The sequence below is a fragment of the Euprymna scolopes genome, chromosome 6 (assembly GCF_053919585.1).
Source record: "Euprymna scolopes isolate OS-2025 chromosome 6, ASM5391958v1, whole genome shotgun sequence".
In the NCBI taxonomy this organism is placed as follows: Eukaryota; Metazoa; Mollusca; class Cephalopoda; order Sepiida; family Sepiolidae; genus Euprymna; species Euprymna scolopes.
Window position 1 is genome coordinate 120,567,966 of NC_136487.1, and position 21,110 is coordinate 120,589,075.

Consider the following 21,110-nt stretch of genomic DNA (forward strand, 5'->3'; position numbering starts at 1 on the left):
TATTTTCCTGGAATCGTTATCGGAATCGGAAAAAAATTAGGAATCGTCCTATCACTATTAATGACATTATGCTGCAACCTTAGACTGTGATTATGTTGTCCTGCTGGACAAAACAAAAACAAAACTTTTTTTGGAAGTGTTGTGAACGCCGCGATCTGGGACGAATGTCTGCGTATGCCTAAACGAGGCAGTCAGCCATTCATGCAGACAGCCAGGCACGGAAGAAAATGCTCCATGGCAACGCTGCTGTAACTTTCTGCTTGCGTCAAGCCCGGTCGACGTCCCACCCTCGAGAGCCATATACTCCACCGTGATTAGTAGGTTCGTTGAGCTCTGCAAAAAACACTGTAAAGTGCCATTCATATCAAACTCGCGGGCCGCACTAACATTAAACTTTCAAAATAAGGCGGGGGCCACAAACTATCGACCCGCGGGACGCAATTGGCCCGCGGGACGCAAGTTTGAGACCCCTGATTTAGATGAAGTTGGACAATGACCCTCTCAAGATGGTGGACTCCTTTTATTATTTTAGAGATATGTTGAGTGCTAGAGGTGGTTGCAAGTTTACAAGGGGGTGTTTTTTAAAAAGACTGATTATACAGTATGAAACCTGGATCTATCACTATGATCCAGAGGCCAAAGCCCAGTTAATGCAGTCAAAGCACTTGGACTCACCACTTCCAAAGAAAATAAGGGCGCAGTCCTCCACTGGCAAAGTCATGCTCACAATCTTCTGGGACCAGGATGGAATAGTGAGGATAGATTTTTTTCGCAAAGGGAACCATGATTACAGGAACTTATTATGTTTCACTTTTGAGGAAATTAAGAGAAACAATCAAAAACAAGAGACAGGGAAAGATCAACAGAAGTATCTCCCTCTTGCAAGACAATGTTCCAATCTACAGCACCTATCACCAAATGAGAAACACTGGTGTGTAGCTTTGAAATCCTCCCTGCTTTGTTGATCTTGCACCCTCTGACTTTTACCTCTTCTCAGCCATGAAGTTGTTTTTGAAAAGAAAGTGTTTTCCAGATAATGCAGCCTTGATTTCTGAAGGGGAGTTCTGCAAAAGCTTTCCCCAGAGCTGCATCAAACAATGGGAGAATGAAAGAAATGCGTAACTCAGGGTGGTTCTTGTGTAAAGAAACACTAATAACTCAAGATTTGTTGCTCTAAGAGAAATGGGTCAGAGATATTAACGTCCTTTATAACTCTCATTAGAATAAAATCAACATGGATAAGTTCCACAAATTGTTGCCAGTCCTCATATCAAGAGCTATCTCTCACTACCAGAAGGATATATAGGTGCTGTTTGCAAGTGAATTTGGTTGACATCTAATCCTCATACAGTCATCTTCAGCGTAATAACAATTATCAAATGAATATTTAATGGCAGATCAAATCTGGTGTGTCAGCTTTGATAATTTGTTTGTGAGATGTAATACACTAAAGCTTAATGCAATGCTGATGATCAGTAACCAACATTGGTTTGGTTACATTCAAAAAAGTGACTCCTTCATAGCAAAAAAAAAATGCATAGACCTTGAGGGGGAGGGTCTGTAGAAAAGTTGGATGATCTCAAAAACTTGGATGCCAACGGTCAACAAGAATCATAGATGATGGAATTTGAATGGAATCAATCATCAAGATTGACAAGCTTGGAGACTGAGATTACAGGATTTCAGAAGATGTCAGATCTCTGATTAAAGGAAAGGAGACAATAAAATAGATGTAGTTGTAAAAATTTTAAATACACAAAAAAAATTATCAAAAAGTCTAACTCTTGAATTAACAATTCTTCAAAATACGACATTTGAAAAGTCCGACTTTTAATTAACAATTCTCCAAAATCCAAATCTTGTTAATTGAGTAACCTGCCACTGGGGATCATCATCATCATCATCATCATCATCATCATCATCATCATCATACATGCGACATATTTGTGAATTTGTTAGACATTTTTATGTTTATTTAATCTGTAAACCCTTTCTTAAATTCTATCCACTGATGGAATCGTTAATAAAATTTAGTTCTTTCTACAATCCAACCATATTTGGCACTGATACACTTCAGTGCATGCCTGACTTGTCCACCAAGTTTCAATCATGAATGTTCAACAGTCTTTGTTTTGTCACCATTTGGTGATATGTTGAGGCAATTTGGTGATCATTTCCTTCACAAAACATGACTCTGAATAGGCCTCATATTCATTGGATCATAACCTTCCAGGTGTATTTTTATTTATTTTATTTATTTTTTTTTGTGGGTTATCTTAAACCAGTTCCCAAACTATTCCTAAACTGAAGAGTCTACCAAAGTCAAGGTATTGCCGAGAGAGAAGTATATTGTATAGAGATATTGATAATTTTGCATGCCCTATCCAGCTATGCTTATCATTGAAAGGCAATAAAAGATACTGTTGGATATTCATGACAGAAACTTAGTGGACAAATCAGGCAATATTTTTTTTTTTTTTTTTTTTTTTATGGAAATTGCTTCAGACTAGGTATCAAATCACTTAATGTAGGAAACTAAAAAAATATCACTTGAAACTTAAGAAACTAGCCAACAATAAATGCTATATAGATAGATTCCAGCCCAGAAAACAACAATTATTCCCCCTTTGTCAGAAACATCGCTCATGGAATATGAAGACTAAAGGACAAAATAAGGGAAGCGAGAGTTACGAGACTGCCAAAAGTAAACCTAAGGTCTACTTTCTACTTGTCATAAAAAAGGGAAAACTCGGAAAAATTAATATTTATATTATTATATAGTTATAAATTAAATACAAATTAATACTTCTATTTTTATATATTAGGCATAAACTGAAATTTATTTGTACCAAATGTGATTGGATTGCAGAAAAGATTATAAATTTTATTGATATTCTATTAGTGGCATTTTTGGAGACGCTGTATTTTACAAAATATGTTTGAAACAAATGATTGCTAACTGTACAAAATGTGATTCTAAGTATTGATTAAAATATACCAATTATTTTGTTTTTACGAGATAACAAATCACAAAAAAATAACTTTACCAGCTCCTCTTTTTCATCTTTTTTATTTGTCTTTTAGGATATCAGTGAGTTTCAAGGTAAACTCTTAGAATGGCTTGAAGATGCTTTTAAACATTCACCGTCCACTGTACCAGAATCGTCTGGAGCTGCTTGTAGCAAGTAAGAATTATTATTACTCTTCTTCAACTAATAGGAATCTGTATGGTTACTATTACTTTTCACAAAAGTTTATAACAGTTGAAAACTTCCAAAACTTTTATAGTCTTTTTATTTTTATGTATACATATATATATATATTTTTTATTTTGTTTTTTTAAATAAATTTTCATAATCTTTCTGCTAAAATATTATTGGATTAAAATCTTTTCCCATTAGTGGAAATATACAATTTTATTTACTTTTTTATTTATTTTTATTTTTTTGTCAGTTTTTTTTTTTTTTGTCAGTTTTTTTTTTTTTTTTACCCCAAACAAGGCGCATTGCCACTTTGATGTAGGGCGCTACTATCAGGTACCTAAGTTGCAGGGGTACTATGTAGGAGGTTTAGCAGCAAGATGTCTGCTCATAATACACTTGAACTTCTGCATGTCAGTACAGTTGGGGAAGCAGTTCTCAGGAAGAAACTATTAGAATAGAAGGCTTTCTTACATCTAGGGATCTCAACTATGTAAAGGTGGGACTTCGCTGTTTGTCGGGGATATTTTTGTCGAGGGGGTACAAGGACTTGTAGTTAACAGAGCATCCACTATTGAAATACTTGTAAACAGGCAGAGGGATACAACATTTCATCGATGGGACAGGGGCCGAAGCTTAGATGACAGTTTGGGACCTATTAGGTTGGCGACTCTCTTTTGGACCCTGTCCAGGAGCGAGAGACTAGTAGCAGATGCACCAGCCCAAATGTGACAGCAGTACTCCATACATGGGAGAATGGTGGCTTTGTAGAGGTACAGGATACTTTCAGACGTAAGTAACTTTCTAGCACGGTATAGAGAGCCCACCTTCTTTGCAGCGGCAGTTTACATTGATTGCCATGGATGTCATCTAAATTTGCCTATAAAGCCATATCCACAATTACATTTAAGCTAAATAAGATATCCTTAAATAAAGGCTGCTTCTACAAGATCAGGCTGTCTAAAGATGCCAGTTTCTTGACCTAAAATGCACCAAGCATGAATGTTAGAGTTTTTTTTTTTTTTTTTTTTTTGCTTTCTTTTTGCAAAACTATCATGTTCTGCAAAGCTAAAACCAACCCAAACACCATGAGTAAATATTTAAAGACATTAAGAATTTGCTTTGTTTGGGATGAATAACAAATTTTAATAATTTATTTTGCAGAGAATGTAAAGAACCCAAAAATCCTATGATAGAATTGTTTTATGGAGACTATTCTGAAATTGGTAATAATAAAGGTAAGCATCAAGTTATTACTATACATGAAATGTCTTTTGTTTTTGTTTCCTCCACAAATTAGAAGCATATTTATTTGAAGTTTGGCTCATACTAATTAATGTTAGTTGCAGAACTGACTATTTAATCACAGTTTACAGCAAAACATTTGCTTCCATCATGTGCAGGTCCTGGATATGACCTTAAACTCTATCTGATGGTGAGGCCCCAGCTTGCGGGCTTTGGGGAGTTTGGAACTACCCTTTATTTGCCATTGCTCCCAGGTTCACTCTGACCCAAAGTGGTAGTACCTGTTAGGGTTCCAACTATGGGTTAAATGGAAACCAACTTGAAAAAAAACAATTACATTCTATTAAAAGAATTTTCTTCAAAATAACTGGATTTGATATTAAATAACCTGAAAAGGGTTGATATGCCATAAAACAAAAACAACCAACCAATACATCGTGTGCAGAATGACTCCCCCCCCCACCACCACCACAACCAAATACCACTGATGGAATCCTTAATGAAATTTAGTAGCCTTTCTGTAATCCAACAATATTTGTATACATAAACAGTTCTTGTCAAGAACTCCCCCCCCCCATCAAAAAAATAAAGAAAAATCTGTTATACATACTTTATGATGAAACAAAAAATATCATATTCCTAAAATCACAGAAATTGATCAAGTAATTTTATTTTTATTAAGAAAATAATTTTTAAGCATTTGGATGTTTGTCTGTCAGAATGACACAGATCATATGATCATCCTGGAAGGATGATGGATGATGCTGAATTCTGAAACCAGGGTTGCAGATTCTCTAACCATTTCTTTCCTGAGTCGAGATTGTTAGAATCCAGTGGCAAAGAGAAGTCCAGAACAACTGGAAACAATGGATAAGTGGAGAGCACATACTGGTATTTCAAAATGACCTTCCATTTTAGTACTGGCCAAATTTAACTATGCTTTAGTTTGGTGATCTAACGGGAACTGGTATGTCAACACTATTATGCCACCATATTATGTTGCAGCGATTAATGGAATTTATAGGCATTACAATATAAATCTAGTAATAATGAATTATAGTTAAGTTACCTCTGTATTTTGAAGGTTTTCTTTTTTAATTTTTTAAATGGCAGGCAAGACAGTGGCTCTTCGAATGCTCATAAAATTATGATTTTCTTATTTAAAAATAAAACTGTTTGATCAATATATGATTTTTTAAATATGATAGTTTCGTTTTGTCATGGGTTCGTACATCATACAAATTTTTCGTCATTTTTTAATATTGGGGGAATTCTGGACAAAAACCAAATAAATTTCAATCATATCTGGCTTACTAAGTTTCAATCATGAATATCCAACAATCTGTTTTATCACTGTTCAATTATAAATAGATCTGAATACATGTTTCAAAATAACTCTGATACTGAAAGGTGTGTTGTTTAGTTAATTTATTTTTCAGTCACTTAAATTTAGTGTCGAAAGAACGCACAGAATGCTAGCACTCAGTATTCATGTGGAGTGCTAGATTATTTTTCTTTTCATTGACAAGAGATGTTCACTCTTTGTATCAGCAGTAGTAGTTCTTCTTCTTTTCACCAACAAATCTGAAAAAGGGATAAACCAACACCTATTCAAAACACACGAATGATGTGTCCAATAACAAACTGATCTTCAGTCAGAAATCTCGTTCCTGTTTATTTATTTATTCTGGACTGCCAGCTGTGTCTACTTTGCATTATCACAACCTTTGCCTCAAAATCCAACAATTTCAGATTCACGTTCACCCACCGTTTTCTTTCAGTTAGTGCATGCCAGTCATGGCCGCTTATCCCTCGATCTCTCTACACCGTTACCATAAACATCCTTCTCTCTTGACGTTGCTTTGATTTTAGCTGTGATGCCCATCTTCAGTTCAGGAATTGTCTGGAGATTGTTTTGACAGAAATATCTTTGAGATAACACCACAGATAAAAATCAAATAGAGAAAGGGGAGCAGTCCTCTTCACTTCTGTGCTTCTTTGGAACAGAACTTGTTCCCTATGTCTCTTCCCCAAAAATGCCACCCATAAAATCCTGAATAAAATTTACAATCTTTTCTGTAATCCAAACGTATTTTGTACAAATGAACTTTGGTCTTTGCTTGAATTGTCTTTGTTCGATTACCATTCTATACTATGCTCCAAATATGCACTGCTGCATTAATGAATTCTGAATGCTACCTAGTGGTCGCTGTTAAGACTTTTGGGGAAGACAGAGGTGTTGTAGGGGATGAAGAGTGATTTTTAACAAGGGGAGACAAAACTCCACACTTCAAATGATTTGTTGAAATGACTGCAAGGACACCTTTTGATAGTTTTATCAGTAGATGTGATCTTGAATGGACTTCATATTTACTGGACCCTACATTTATCCAAGTAACAACCAGTACATAGAAAAATAAGTCTCTTAATCAATAAAATCTGCTTGTTGATGAGTGACAATGGGAGGATTTCTTAAGAGAAAATTTCCCATCTCTGAAATATTACCAAGCAAAATAAAAATTCCAATAAGATTAGATATCAAATCTATTGGAAACATATTTTTTTCTTCTAAAGAACAATGGCCCAATATTTGCCAAAAATAACTAGTGAAACAAATGTTTTGTATTAGAAAGATGACTGTGTTTACATCTGACCATTTGACTGGCTCTACTTTATATACAAGATAAATGAAATTGTGATTCATCTTTTTTATTGTTGTTTTTAATGCTTAATCTGTTTTCTTTTTTTTTTATAGAAGATGAAAATGTATTTTTGCAATTCAATTTGAATGTAAATGGTGTGCATGATGTGCATGAAAGCCTTGAGCAGGAAACGACTGGTGGGAGTCAAGCATCTCCAGATGAGTCAGCACCAGCAAAAGAGGTGAGAGGAAAAAAATCTATATAAAACATATTGGCATTAATGATTCGATCAATATCAAAATGGCTTAGATTGTAAATCAATCAAATAAATCATTTAAATTTACATTTAACAAGCAGGGCTACCCGACATTGCCTGAGTCAAAAAAGTGTAATATGGCTTCTTCCTCCCCTCTCTCTCTCTTTCCTCTTTATCCTCACACCACCTTTTTCTTCTTTGCCCGGCCCATTCCTCTCTCTGAACATACACCCACACAAAACTCGAGTCTGTATAATTATGAAAAAAATTAGTTACTTCCCTTTACATAATAACATTAAAAGATTTGTGTACATCTTGAAAACATTAGATGACCATTTGACACTCAAAATAATCTTTTTTTTTTAATTTTAAATGTTATACATTGGTTACATCAATTTTTTTTTTTTTTTTTTTTTTTTTTTTCAAACAACTTTGTGGGTGTTATAAGCATTTTTTTCAAACAACTTTGTGGGTGTTTAAGCATTTTCAAGTTTTAGCTGGACATGCAAACATTTTCCCTTTATATAATAGATGATTATGTGAAATTTTAATATCACTGATGACAAAATTTGTTTGATTTTGGAACAATTCATTTTAAAATGATTAAAGTTTAAATTTTTGGTCGTTAGCGACATCAGATCATCAATTAATGTTTTCTTATAATTATGTGTTTTCTTTGAACAATTGTTCTTGACAATATTTCTATTTTGACTGATTTAATTTGTGTGTTTTCTGATTTATTTAGTTTGCAGTGATGTTTTCCCCATATTTACATAGGATTTCTGTTGATTATTATTATGGATGTTTCCTTCATATTTAAATAACATTTCATTTGTTTTTCTAAATTTCTATATTTTAATTCAATATACAAAAATTGCTAATATTCTATTTCATTAACCCATAACACCTCTAACCACATCTACTTTTCTCTTTACTTTGTTGGAACTATTGCATAATGAAAACGGAGGAAGATGAAATGTTATGAGAACACCGCAGTAAGATTTGGCAGGCAATGGTCGGTCTCTTTTTCTAATAAATGGCATCAGCATGTATCAAGATTACTACGATTATTCAGACTACTGTTCTCATCTTGAGTGTTAATTTCACGTTTCACTCAATGTTACTTCCGATCTTCTTCAGATGTATCCTCAAGGATCCATGGCATAATGACTAAAGTACCTGATAAAATCCATGACATAATGACTAAAGTACCTGATAAAATTCAGTCCAAAGTTACACTTTTCTGGAAGTTGAAGGTTCAATCTTTAGTGTATGGGTAAACTTGAAATGCAATTGCAAATTACTGAGGACTTCTACTCTGTCATGGCTGATAGGCCGAGAGCATGCTACCCTCATGGATTAAATTAAGGGTTCCATTAGAAATTCTGTGTAAATTCTCAAGATATACTTGAAGAAGGTTGGAGGTTACATCTGGCGAAATGTAAAAAGTAACACTCAAGATTAGAAGGGTAGTCCGAATAATATGAATTATTAATCCTCTCAAAAATTCAGAAACATGTATCAAGAGTTCATGTGGATATTCACCCTGCTGCTCCTCAACCAGGCATTGGGTGATTGACACAATTAAGAATAGCAGTTTTGAGTTCGAATTCACATCTAGGAAAATCCTGGCCGAGATTTTAATAAAACTACTAATTCTTGTTGTCTCATGTTTGTGACCACACTGGATTGGAACCACAAAGAAAAGAAATGGTACTTATCCAGTAGGCGACCCAACCTCCAGCAACTTTGCATCAACTTCTTCTGGCAGGTTACGTAAGTAGCCGGAAAAGGCCAATGCAAAAACTGCTAGACAATTAATTCAAAACGTTGATATAACATGTTGAAAATCATTTTTGGTTTAAAATATTTTTTTTAGATTTAATGAATTTTGCAAAATTTCACTAAAACTTCTGACAGCTGATTGGATAATTGCTTCGGTGTCTTCTGGCTGCTTACATAACCTGTCGGAAGATGCCAACACAAAGATATCAGAGATTGAGTTGTAAAATATAACGATGGTAATATGTAGCGAAAGCACCAAATAATGCAACATCAGCAACCAAGTGCTAGGAATCTAGAAATGTAATCATGTCAGAATTATATGGCTAAGAAGATTCTGATGCAAATCTAGGAGAAATCAACATCAGGATCCATAGTCCTGTTTTTATTTTATTTTCAATTATCTTATTTTATTCTAGCTGGAGATGGGGCATCCTATTTGATGTCTGAAATTCACTTGCTATCTCATACATTCCAACTGAGAAATCTAATTCTAACTGTCCCTTTAAGTGCAATAGTTTGAATCCCTCTTACACTTGGTTTACTTTTTTTAAGCAATTAATGGGAATATGCAGGCATTATAACATAAATCTAGTAAATAAATGAATAATTGAGTTATCTCCATCTGTTTTTTGACATTTAATTTAAATGGTGGGGAAGAGAGTCACTCCTTAGGTACTCATAAAATTTGATTTTCTTATATAAAAAAAAAAAAAAACTACTTGATCCATTTATATGATTTTTGGAATATATTTTCATTTCATCATGGGTATGTACATTCTTTTTTTTGTTTATACGGAGAAATTCTAGGCAGTAACCAAAAACTTTTTTTCCTTTTGTGTTAATTTTATTCTTGCTATTTCAGATTTGGTTCAACAAACTTCCCCCTATAATGACATTTATGTTAACACGTTACGACTACAATAAGCAGTTACAACGTTCGGAAAAACTTCACAACAAACTAGAGTTTCCTCAAGTTCTTTTTATGGATAGGTAAGTTATTTTTTTTTTTTTGAAAGTGTAAATCTTCTGAACCGCAGATTAAAAATAAAATTTTTTTTTTATTTATTTATTTATTTTATTTTATTTATTTTTTTTTAATGCAAAATAAACTGATTTCTCATTTCAGGTACATGCATATCAATAAAACTGAAACCAAAAAGAGACGAGAAGATTCCAAAAAGCTACGTGAACAATTGCAGACTTTACAAGCAAAACTAGACACGTGAGTCATTTTACATTCACCTAATTTTTATATATTATTTTTTATTGGATTATTTGAGATGAGTAATTTGTATATTTATTTGTTTGCAGACTGTTAGCCTCATCTTAGTTGCTGTTTTACCACATTTAGCCACCTGAAGAAAAAATAATAGTTGGCCAAAATGTAGTGAAACAACAACTATCAAGATGAGAAGAGTCCGCGAATAAATAAATGAATTGTCTAATTTGGCACTTCTGCATTACACGGACAGCACCATTGTTTTTGGTGCATTTCACTAAACTGTTGCCAGGTGGCGCTTCTCGGTCAAAAAATTAAAACAATATTTTGTTACGGTGACAATTTTATTTTAATTCAAAAAATATTTCAGAAAAACAAACAAAAAAAAAAAACAATGTTGCTTAAATTGGAAAAAAAGTTTCATTTAAGTTATTAAATTGCTTGGAAAAAAAATCCAATTTTACTTTAATTCAAAAATTGTTTTATTAAAATTACATTTTCTTACAAACTTTTCAAGAAATGTTTTTACAATTATATATTGATACATTTTTATACAGTTAATATTTTGGGTTTCAAGTATTTTTGTGTTGGAGAAAAAAATCTTTTTTTATTTGCCATATTATTTGATCAAGAAGAAATTGGAGTTATCGCTCCCCTAACAATGGTGCCGTCCATGTAATCCAAAAGTGCTCCTAATTTTTATTTAAATATTGTGTGGCCTTGTGTTAATTTACATTCACTGCACTGGTCATGATTGTTCGAATTTGAGTTACTTAATTTTGACACTGGTTGTGGTGTTGATTGTGTCATTTTAATCAGTGTTGTAGCAAGTTTCTCTTCCAAACAAAATCACGAATAGTTTAAAATGAGTTATTTTTTATTTTTATGTTTTTAATTATTTTTTTGTGAATTTAAAATGATTTCGCAACCAAACAACATACTTATAATTAGAATAAGGGAATTTCGTTCCAACTGAACACAAACCGAGAGCATCACCGATGACAAATCTCTGAGCATCTACAAGGTGTACAATTAGGTGACACTATCAGATAATCATTCTAAATTGAATCAAAATAAATTTTGTCTTTATTTGTAAATAATTCGTTGAAATGTGTGTGTGTGTATATATATATATTATTTATTAAAAATTGTACAGAAAGTCAGAAAGACAGTGGTACTGTCGGTTTCAAGCCTAACATAAGGGGGGACCAATTAATGGTAAATTGTAAATAATGTTAGGCTCTCGTCGGCCATGTTGTTTTATTAATAAATATTAAGCTCTTATATTGAAAAGGTTTTTCTTTGTAATCAAGCACTTTGTTGGAATTCTTTCCCCCAAAACAGTAAACAAATACTAGCAGGCTCCTGTGGAAATTCCACAATTTCTTGCCTGCTGTCTTTTACTTTTGCTTGTTAAAATACTTGTCAGTAACATTGTTTTTTTTGTTTTTTTTGTTTTTGTTTTGTTTTTTTAATAAGATGAATGTTAATGTTTCAATCTATTGTAACAAACTAAATCTTTCAAAAATAAATTTTTTTCTTCATTTTTGTAAAATAATTATTAGCTAAATATTCTTTAAATGTCACTTAAGTATGACGACAATAGAATTCTATTTATAATGTCATATTTGATTTTGAACAATTGATTTTAAAATGGGTAACGGTCTGAATTTTTTAAAAACATTACCAAGGTTGCTACAAAGAAGCTGAACTTTATCATGTTAAAAAAATTAATCACACCTGATAGTATCCTGTATCTCTACAAGACCATTATTTGCCTATGCATGGAGTATTGTCGCTACACGTGAGCTGGTGCATCTACCACTAATCTCTCCCTTTTAGACAGTTCACAAGAGTCTTCAATCTAATAAGTCTCGCACTATGAACCAAGCTCCAAGCCCTGTCCCATCACTGCAATATTGCATCCCCTGTGCCTGTTTTACAAGTACTTTAACATGTTCACTGCCAACTATGAGTATTCTTGTACGTTGGCATTTGCTTAGCTTTGCCCTCTACGAGTAAGCTTGTAGTAACGAAATTCTTTTTCTATTAGTAAATGTGCGCTTTGCACGTACGATAACTGTTTTGAACTTGAACTGACATCTCAAAATAGCACATATTGAATAGTATATTTCATATTTGACCCCTGCCATGTCTTATGTTTTTTTAACTAGTGAATACATATATGTTATAAGTTGAATGATTCACTATAAAGAAAAGCTGATTTGAGTTATTTTTATTACAAATCTATACAAACTGATAAAAACTGACAATCCTTTAAAATTAAATACAAAATTAATAAATATTCCATATTATATTCATATGCATTATTTGTGGACTTTAGTTTTTGAAAATTGCAGAAAAATAGCTTGGCAATGCCAATAAATTTAATACAGCTTTAGCTAGCAGCAAATATGTTAATGAAATGTGCTCTGACGAAATCATAGCACTTGTACCTCTTCAACATAAATACCTCCAACAAGCAGCAAATTCTCACCCCTTCACTGTAGAGGTCCCCCAAATGCAAGAAATCCTTCTAATCTAATAGTTTCTTTCTATGAACTGCAAGGTTTTGGAATTCCCTCCTGGTCTCCTGACAGTACTGACATGAAGAAATTTAATGTGAACAGACTTCTTACTGCTCTGTACATAGTGCACTATTAGAAATGGTCCCACACATAATAGCCTCTTACATCCAAATGGCAATACACCTTGTTTGGGATGACTACGAGTAAAAAGAAAAAATGTCAGTGACATCAGATCATCAAATTTTTTTTCATTTCTTTGTGAGTTGTTTTTGTTTTTTTTTTAGTTTCACAAAGGAATTTAATTGGTAATACCATTAGAGCAGGTACTAGTGCGATTGTAAGAGTTTGTGTAGTAAGTTCTTCTGCTATTTCTAACCAGAAGACCGTTGCAATTGTTGACAAAGGGAAGAGTTTATCAGGCATGTGTACATTGTTATGATCTAATGGAAGCGAAACCTAGCCAGTACAGGTTGAGGACGTGCGTTGCATAGAGAGAAATTATGAGAATGATATGATGGATGTTTTAATGCGAGTCTTAATGATAGGTTTATTTGTGATGTCAGGAAGATTAAATCCAGATGGTATAGTACAATGTGTTCAAAACAGGAGACATTGATGATATGGCCACATTGCAAGAATAGATGAGAATTTTTGGATTAATAAATGTAGATTGGGGTCATTTCACAGGGGAAGGTCAAGGAAAACATGAAAGGATATGATAAGGATGGACTTGAGAGAAAAATGATAAAGACCTGGCCAGAGATAGGTTAGTATTTTAATTCAATTTCTAAAAGCCATCCAACACCTGCTAGCATATAAAATGGATGTTTAACCGAATATGATAAATGATTGACTTTACTCTATGTATTAGATTTATATGCATTGTATGAAAAGAAATATATTACAAAAATGTATATAAAGATTGTGTGTATATATTTAGATGCTTGAAAATACCATAAGGTTGAAATAAATTATTGCATCGACAATTATGTAATTTCCGTGTTATAATTTTTATCTTATTGCTCTGTTTACCACATTGAGCTCTCATACCCGGATTTCCTCTGGATTTATTCCATTATAACACTATATATATATATATATATATATATATATATATATATATATATATATACACTGGATAATTCAAATCTGACCACTTCCTGTAATCAATAAATTATTTCTTTTATGTGTTTATATTCTTTTTTAGATTTATAAACTATGGATCTGGAAGGAAACGGGTCCCACTTCAGGATGTTCTGCAGTATGCATTGGAGTTTGCGGAGAGCAAAAGAGACTGTGATGAGATGGATAACAGCAGTTCTAATGATGTAGAAATGGAGTCTCCAAGACCTAAGTAAATATTTCTACCAGTTGACTTTTGTATAAAAGAATACGTCAATATCTGAATCCATGCAAATTATGAAGCATTATTATTATTATTAGTGCTGGGACAATTCCAATATTTTTGTTGATTCAAATAAAATTACTGATTCTATTTTAAATCCCAGATTCCATTCTAATATGCAAACATAAGAAATACACTTGTGGATATGTGATGTATAGATTTTAGTTTTTACTGTTTAAAATCAATAAATATTTATCCTTTTATTAGTACCAACAATTGAGAATTAACTTCAAACAAAAACCCTAAACAATTAGCGAATTGTTTTTGCCATCCGAAAAATAGGCTTATTTTTTAATTTTTTTTTATTTTTAACTGATTCCGATACCCCAAAACATTCCGATACCCAATTCCAATTTTTCGTGCACGTATTATAGAAGATATTGTGTAGATTTTCCTTCGAAAGTCAATATGGAATTGTTAAATTATTCTTTATTCTAGAATTTGTAACATTGACTGATAATTATGTTTGAAACTAGCAGGGCTACCCGGTGTTGCTTGGGAGAGTAGTAATTAATTTAAAGGGGTCAGTAATTTAATTTTTTCAATAAAAATAGTGCTGTAAAAACTGAAATGACTAAAAAAATCAATATGTAAAGTCGAGGACGAGAATGGGCTGGCATGTGGTCGGAAGAAAAGTGTACAAAATGGACGATGGCGAGAGACTGTTAAGTGGTGTTGAGACCAGAAAGTAATAATAAAAAAAAAAAAAAAAAAATGCCGACCTGGATTTTTATTTATTTATTTCCTCTTGTTTGTATGTAATGGCAACGTCACAGTTCGATTCAATTGCTGCAACAAAGGAATTCTCTTTCCAAACCAAACACCACAATTTCAGTTTAAAAACTATTGACAGAAGTTTATTTTTCTTTGGAGTTTAAAATGGTACTCCTCTTAGGTTAAATAGCAGGCTTGCAAAATGAGATATTTGTCTGACCAAACTAGAATGTGTCCCATCAATACAATTCTTTAGCTAAGAACCCCAAGGGTCTCATCTTACCCAGAAAACTCAACTGACCACTAGCCCACAGAACAACCAACTGCTTTCTCGAATGTCCAACTCCTACTTCCTCCCTCGCCTGTAAAAGATTCTGACTACCCCCATTTCTCATCTCTTGGAATTCCTTTGTCTCTGACCAGAAATCTGATGCTACCCTTTGTTAGTGGTCACCATTCAACCATCCAGAAACTGACTACTTTAGATATCCACTGGAGATAATGGTTAGTGTCCATTTCAAGGGTCTTATCAACTGGGTATGTGCAAAATGAATGGCTGATCCCCAATATGTACAAGCATTTTGGCCCCTCTCTTCACTGAAAAATTCACCAAAATTCAGGAAATCGGCTAGTTTTAATGAAATGTTCAGGATTTATTATCACAGAATATAATGAACCCATTATTTTCTTAATTCTAATGAAAGTATATTTTGTGAACAAAAAATACTTTTACCAAAGTTATAGTTTTTAAATACTAAAAAAAAAAAATGCATTAATTTATTTTAGATTTTTTTAATGAATATAAAGCATCGTGAAGTTCATATGAATGAAACCATATAACTCAAAAAAAAATATTCTCAAACTAATGATATTATTATTGAATTATAATTTGTTTATTCAATATTTTCACCAAAACATATAATTTCAAAAATATTTAATGGGATTTTAACAAGTTTCCGTGGAAATTTTAAATATAATATTTCCCTTGTACACATGAACATGTAAACATCAGCATAAAAATGTATTTTTATCATCTTGAAAATAAAAAAAAAATTTTAAACAGATACCAGGTCACTAAGAAAAAATATAATTAAAAAAAAAAAAAAATGGTATAATTTCTACTGACAATTAATTTAAAGAAATATGATGGATAGATGGACAGTAGTGAAAAATAATCATTTTCTTTCGAATTTGAATTTTATTTAATCATTAATAAAAAATTGTTTTAGCTTTGCTTTTTTTTGCTTTTTTTAAATAATAAAAATTAGTTAAAAATAAATTGACTAATGTCATTGAAAATTGACGTTTTGGACAACATTTTTACAAATTTTATTTCAAAGTCTAAAAAAAAACATTGGAAACCAAATAATTTTAGTGTATTACTCTATAAAAACTTACACTAAGTTAAATATGAAACTTTTTTAGAGAAAAATTATTACATACTTTTAAAAAAGTTAATTTCAAATTTGTTACAGACAATAACTTGTCTGACAATTTTATTATAAAAATAAAAAATATCTTTTCTTTTTTAAATTTCTCAACATTTCTTTACAAAGTTTCACAACTGTAAACAAATGTGTATATGTTGTGCTTTAATTTTTTTCATTTTCTTTTTTCATATTTTCCTTTTGTTTTCCTTTTTGTTTGCTTTCCCTTTTTCTTCCCTTTTCCCTTCCTCTTTTTTTCTTTTTTCTCCCCCTTTTTTCTTTTTTCCTCCCTTTTTCCTGTTTTCCTGTTCTTTACTTTTTTTAATACTAAGAGGTTAATTTAACTTAAAATCTTAGTGATTTTCTTTGTTTAAACAGTGTAAGCAGTACCCCTGAATGCGTGAGCCATGTATCAATTGGCTCCACTTCTGCAAAATGTTCCCCAGTCAGCCCTATGTCGTCCATCAAAGTACCAAACCCTTCTCCTAGAAATGTCTCAGAAAGTGAGCTACAAGTTTTACAGGATTGTTTGTGTCGATGGCGGACAGAAGTTGAAAATGAAGTTAGAGGTAAGATATATTATTTTCTTTCCGTGTTCTGATAAATTTTAGCACTGAAAAACGATTATAGACAACGACAACAAATTTTCATGTCTATTTGAATTCAAGTCGAAAACTTCTGAAATTCGTGAAACAAATTCTATCAATAAAAGTTGATAACATTTTCATCATAAATAATGGGAGAGGGTGCATATAAAATCATAGAATTATGTCAGCAATTTATTTCTTTATACAAAGAGTGACCCAGCTGTAAACATTTTTAGATTTTGTTTTTTGTAGAGTGGGTAGTCAGGCATGGAGATGCTGTAGGTATATTTAATTTGTCTCTAACCAAAACTAATCCTAAAAGATTTAGAAGGAAGCAATGTAGCCAAAAGTGATTTAATATGATATATTCCTGCATGTGACACTATGAGGTATATTATTGGTGTGATATTAGCTGATTAAGTTAAAAAATTGTGCAACAATATATTACAAGAAATGGGTTCAGCACACATTTGAGTGGAAAGTATAGACAAACGAGTGATTAATGCCCTGAAAAAGTCAAAAAAGAACAAAATTTAAAAAATTACGAAAAATAACATCTTTATAATGGTTTCCATTTTCAATGTTAGCAACATTTTCTTGTAAGCGTAATATAGATGTGTTACTAATGTAGATTTGATGTCTCTCTGAATCTGAACTATACTATTACTTATATTGATTGCACCATTTTTCAATACTCAATTACGTGAGGGGGAGGGGGGGTGTAGTGTGTGTTCATTCATCATGATACCATCCTCCCCAGCATTATTTTCCCTTATTTTGAGGACAGGGATAATATCTGTTCTCTTGTCATATCATACTCCCAGATATTACCTTCTTTGGGGTGGAGGTGGGGGGTAGTATACATTAACAAAAAATTATCACAATTTATGGTTCATTACACTTACAAAAATATGCAATTAGAAAAGCATATTGTTGCTTGTCTATAAATACATGTATGCATGCATATTAGATAATTCCTGTCTACATATTAACACAATTCTGTCCCTCTCCCAATTCCAAAGGTCCTGGATATGACCTTAAACTATATCCGATGGTGAGGCCCCAGCTTGCAGGCCTTAGGGTGTGTGGAGCCACCCTTTAATTACCATTGCTCCCAGGTCCACTCTGACCCAGAGTGGTAGCACCTGTTAGAGTCCCAACTATGGTTTAAATAGAATACGACTTAAAAAACAAATATACTATATTAAAAAAATCGTTCTTCAAAATCACCAGATTCGGCATTAAATAACCTGAAAAGGGTTAATATGCCGTAAAACAAAACAACCAACCAAGCAACCAACCCAATTCCAAAGACGTTTAGTAGACAACACATCTATTCGTGAACATATCACTAAGTCATAAACTTCATATATTAGAAGCTTGACGAATTAAAACACAAAAGAAATAATTATCAAATAAATTTCAATTACTTATAATATTCTTAAAGGTGACATAGAATAATTATATTAAATAACATGTGATTTACTGAAGTAAAAGATAAAAAATAAAAAATAAAAATAACACACACACTTGTATAAATATCCTAAAATATGTTCTGCTAATTATTCCTGACGATGAATCTGAATAAATTTGAAAGTACTTCGGTCAAAAGTGACTATAGCACTTACACCAGCCAATTCTTGCCAGAAGCAAGAAAACTAAGAAAATTAGAAACAATCAAAACCAAAATATGTTGACTGGAATTGTCTATATTATTTATTGAAACATGTCTAAAGAAAAGAATACTACCTAAATATGCATATATATATTATTGATATATAATTAAACAATTAGTTTAGCCTTTATATTTATTTATTTTTTTTTTTTTTCCAGCTTTACAGGAAAATCTTGGTATCCTTGAGACTCGAATCAACAGCATGTATAGCGATGCGGGAATGCAAAAGGTGCTTATATATAGGCTTTATATATTTTAAAAAATTTTTGTTTTCATCAACTCCAGTTTCCATTTCAGTTTTCTTTTTATACTACAAAGTTTTTAATTTGCTTATGGCTTCCCAGTTTATGATTTGTATTTTTTTTACCATATTAAGTCCAAATACGATATAATTATTTTACTCTTTGTAAATATGGTCTACAAATCTATTTTTATGAGCTGCAAGAGACCAGAATCGGGCGGAGTCTACTGAATGAAAGCTTTGACTCTGCGTATTGACAATTTTCCCTATGATGATCACAAAGAAAAAAAATATATAAAGTGATGTCAGCTTGAAATTTACAATATTTGTGACACGTTGTCTGGTTCAAGATAAGCTCTCCCCATTATACTCAAATGATGCATACAGATGACAAGAACAATAGAATGCTTGGTTAAACACAGATTTATACATATAAGATAATTTTATTATGGTAAAGGATATAATTTTCATAGATTGTTCCATAATACAACTTGGACTGAGGCAGGAGTGACTACAAGGAATATAATTATGAAATAAGAAGTGAAGGAATGACTTTAGAAAAAAAAAATGTTATGCATGAATCTCATTAGAAAGTTTGATTAACTGTCCAATGGGGTGGGGGGGATATTGGGTTTGAGTAAAAGAAAATATAAAGTATTTCGCTGGATGAAGTAATCAATGGTCAGAAAATAAAATATCAAACAAAACGAAATAATTCATCTGGTTCTGAAGACTTTCAACTGATCGGAAGATGATGTTATGGTCCATGTGTTATTCAATCTTTTTTCCCCCTTTATTCTCCACTCTTTCCTCTTTTTTCTTTTGTTTTATATTGGTATTTTCTCTCTCACATCTGTTCAATTTAGTCTTTTCCTTCGTGAATTATCCCCAGTCTTTAGGCGGCATGTTAACTATTCATTATAATCTTGTTGCGAATCCTTTAGTCACTTGGGGTAAGCTCGAAGCTGATTTTTATCTTGTTTTTATGATGCAGGTTGATGCATCAAGTTGTATTATGATGATTTCATAATCCTTTGCTATAATTTGGATTGAAACAAAACATGTCTCACAATGTCCATTTTGGTTCCTTCGCAGCACAGGAAAACTCGGGAACCATTGTTGCTACTCTTCAATCATGTCCACATGGGTTGACTTGGGCGCGCAGCATATGGGTTGATATGCCGCATATTCACACTATAACTTAGCTAAGGAGATGCAGTACTTCGGGTGTCTGTTCTAAGTGCCAGCTATGTGTGCACATTTGTTTTGTTTTTTTTTTTTGTTTTTTTTGCTTTTGTCTTTCCTGCTAAAGCCGTTTCATTTCTGCTTCTCTTTAATTAACCATTTAATAGCCTTCACCTTTGTTATATTTGATTTTGCTTGTTGCGAAGTGATTTTGAGGGTTTTTTTCCCCCCTCTTTTTACCTTTTTGGAGAGAAAGCATGAGAGGGAGCAAGAAAAAGATGGGTAAGGGCTTCCTTGTCTAGTTGACTTCTGCTCACATGGATGCATTAGTGGTAGATAAAAAAACAAAAAAAAAACAAGAAAACATGGGCGTATGAATGGTGGGGAGATTGGTTGACTGTCTGGAAGCTAAACTGTAGGTGTACTGGCTATTATGGCCCCAATATGATTTCATACCAATATGTATAAACCCTTGTTAAGAATAATGGTATATTAAGTAGCATTTGGTTGAAGTTGTTCAACTTTTATCTTCATCCTGGATATCTTAAGTTGAAGCCACAGCTGGTAAAAGAGATAGACGAACACCAAGATTACATTTCTGGTGGTTGGTATATTTACTGATCCAAACCAGTTCTGGTTTTGAAAGTCATTGGAAGTAAATAATTTAAAGATCTCACTGAATTACGTTTCTTTATTTACTCGATCTGAAAACACTGTTTTCTTGTTTTTTTTGGGGGGGGGAGGGTTTCTGTTGGTTATTTTTGCACCAAAAAAATCTTATTGCTTTTTATTTGTATTACACAAAAATGATTTATTTAATTTGAACTTCTTGCTGAATTACATTTCTTTATTTATTCAATCTGAAAAACTTTTTTTCATTATTAGAAATTATTTCTGTAATTAAAAATTTTCAAGATAAATTTAATTTTAAATTTAAGAAAGACGTCTTTATTTTTCATATTAAATTAAAATTTAATGATGTTAGTTTTTTATTCAATTGT

General features: G+C 32.3%; 1 protein-coding gene across 9 annotated transcripts in view; it reads left to right on the forward strand.

Moving 5' to 3' along the window:
* LOC145277918 (ubiquitin carboxyl-terminal hydrolase 25-like) overlaps window positions 1-21,110 on the forward strand; it is a 148,272-nt gene that overhangs the window by 90,035 nt on the left and 37,127 nt on the right. For 5 of the 9 annotated variants that reach the window (XM_080129983.1, XM_080129979.1, XM_080129976.1 and 2 more), the window contains 8 exons: window positions 3,085-3,185; window positions 4,365-4,438; window positions 7,201-7,328; window positions 9,991-10,118; window positions 10,255-10,350; window positions 14,083-14,229; window positions 16,779-16,990; window positions 18,842-18,912. In XM_080129983.1, the coding sequence (XP_079986109.1) occupies window positions 3,085-3,185; window positions 4,365-4,438; window positions 7,201-7,328; window positions 9,991-10,118; window positions 10,255-10,350; window positions 14,083-14,229; window positions 16,779-16,990; window positions 18,842-18,912 (957 nt within the window). The remainder of the gene's footprint in view (window positions 1-3,084; window positions 3,186-4,364; window positions 4,439-7,200; window positions 7,329-9,990; window positions 10,119-10,254; window positions 10,351-14,082; window positions 14,230-16,778; window positions 16,991-18,841; window positions 18,913-21,110) is intronic. The other 4 variants (XM_080129977.1, XM_080129980.1, XM_080129981.1 and 1 more) reach the window with 1 other exon arrangement.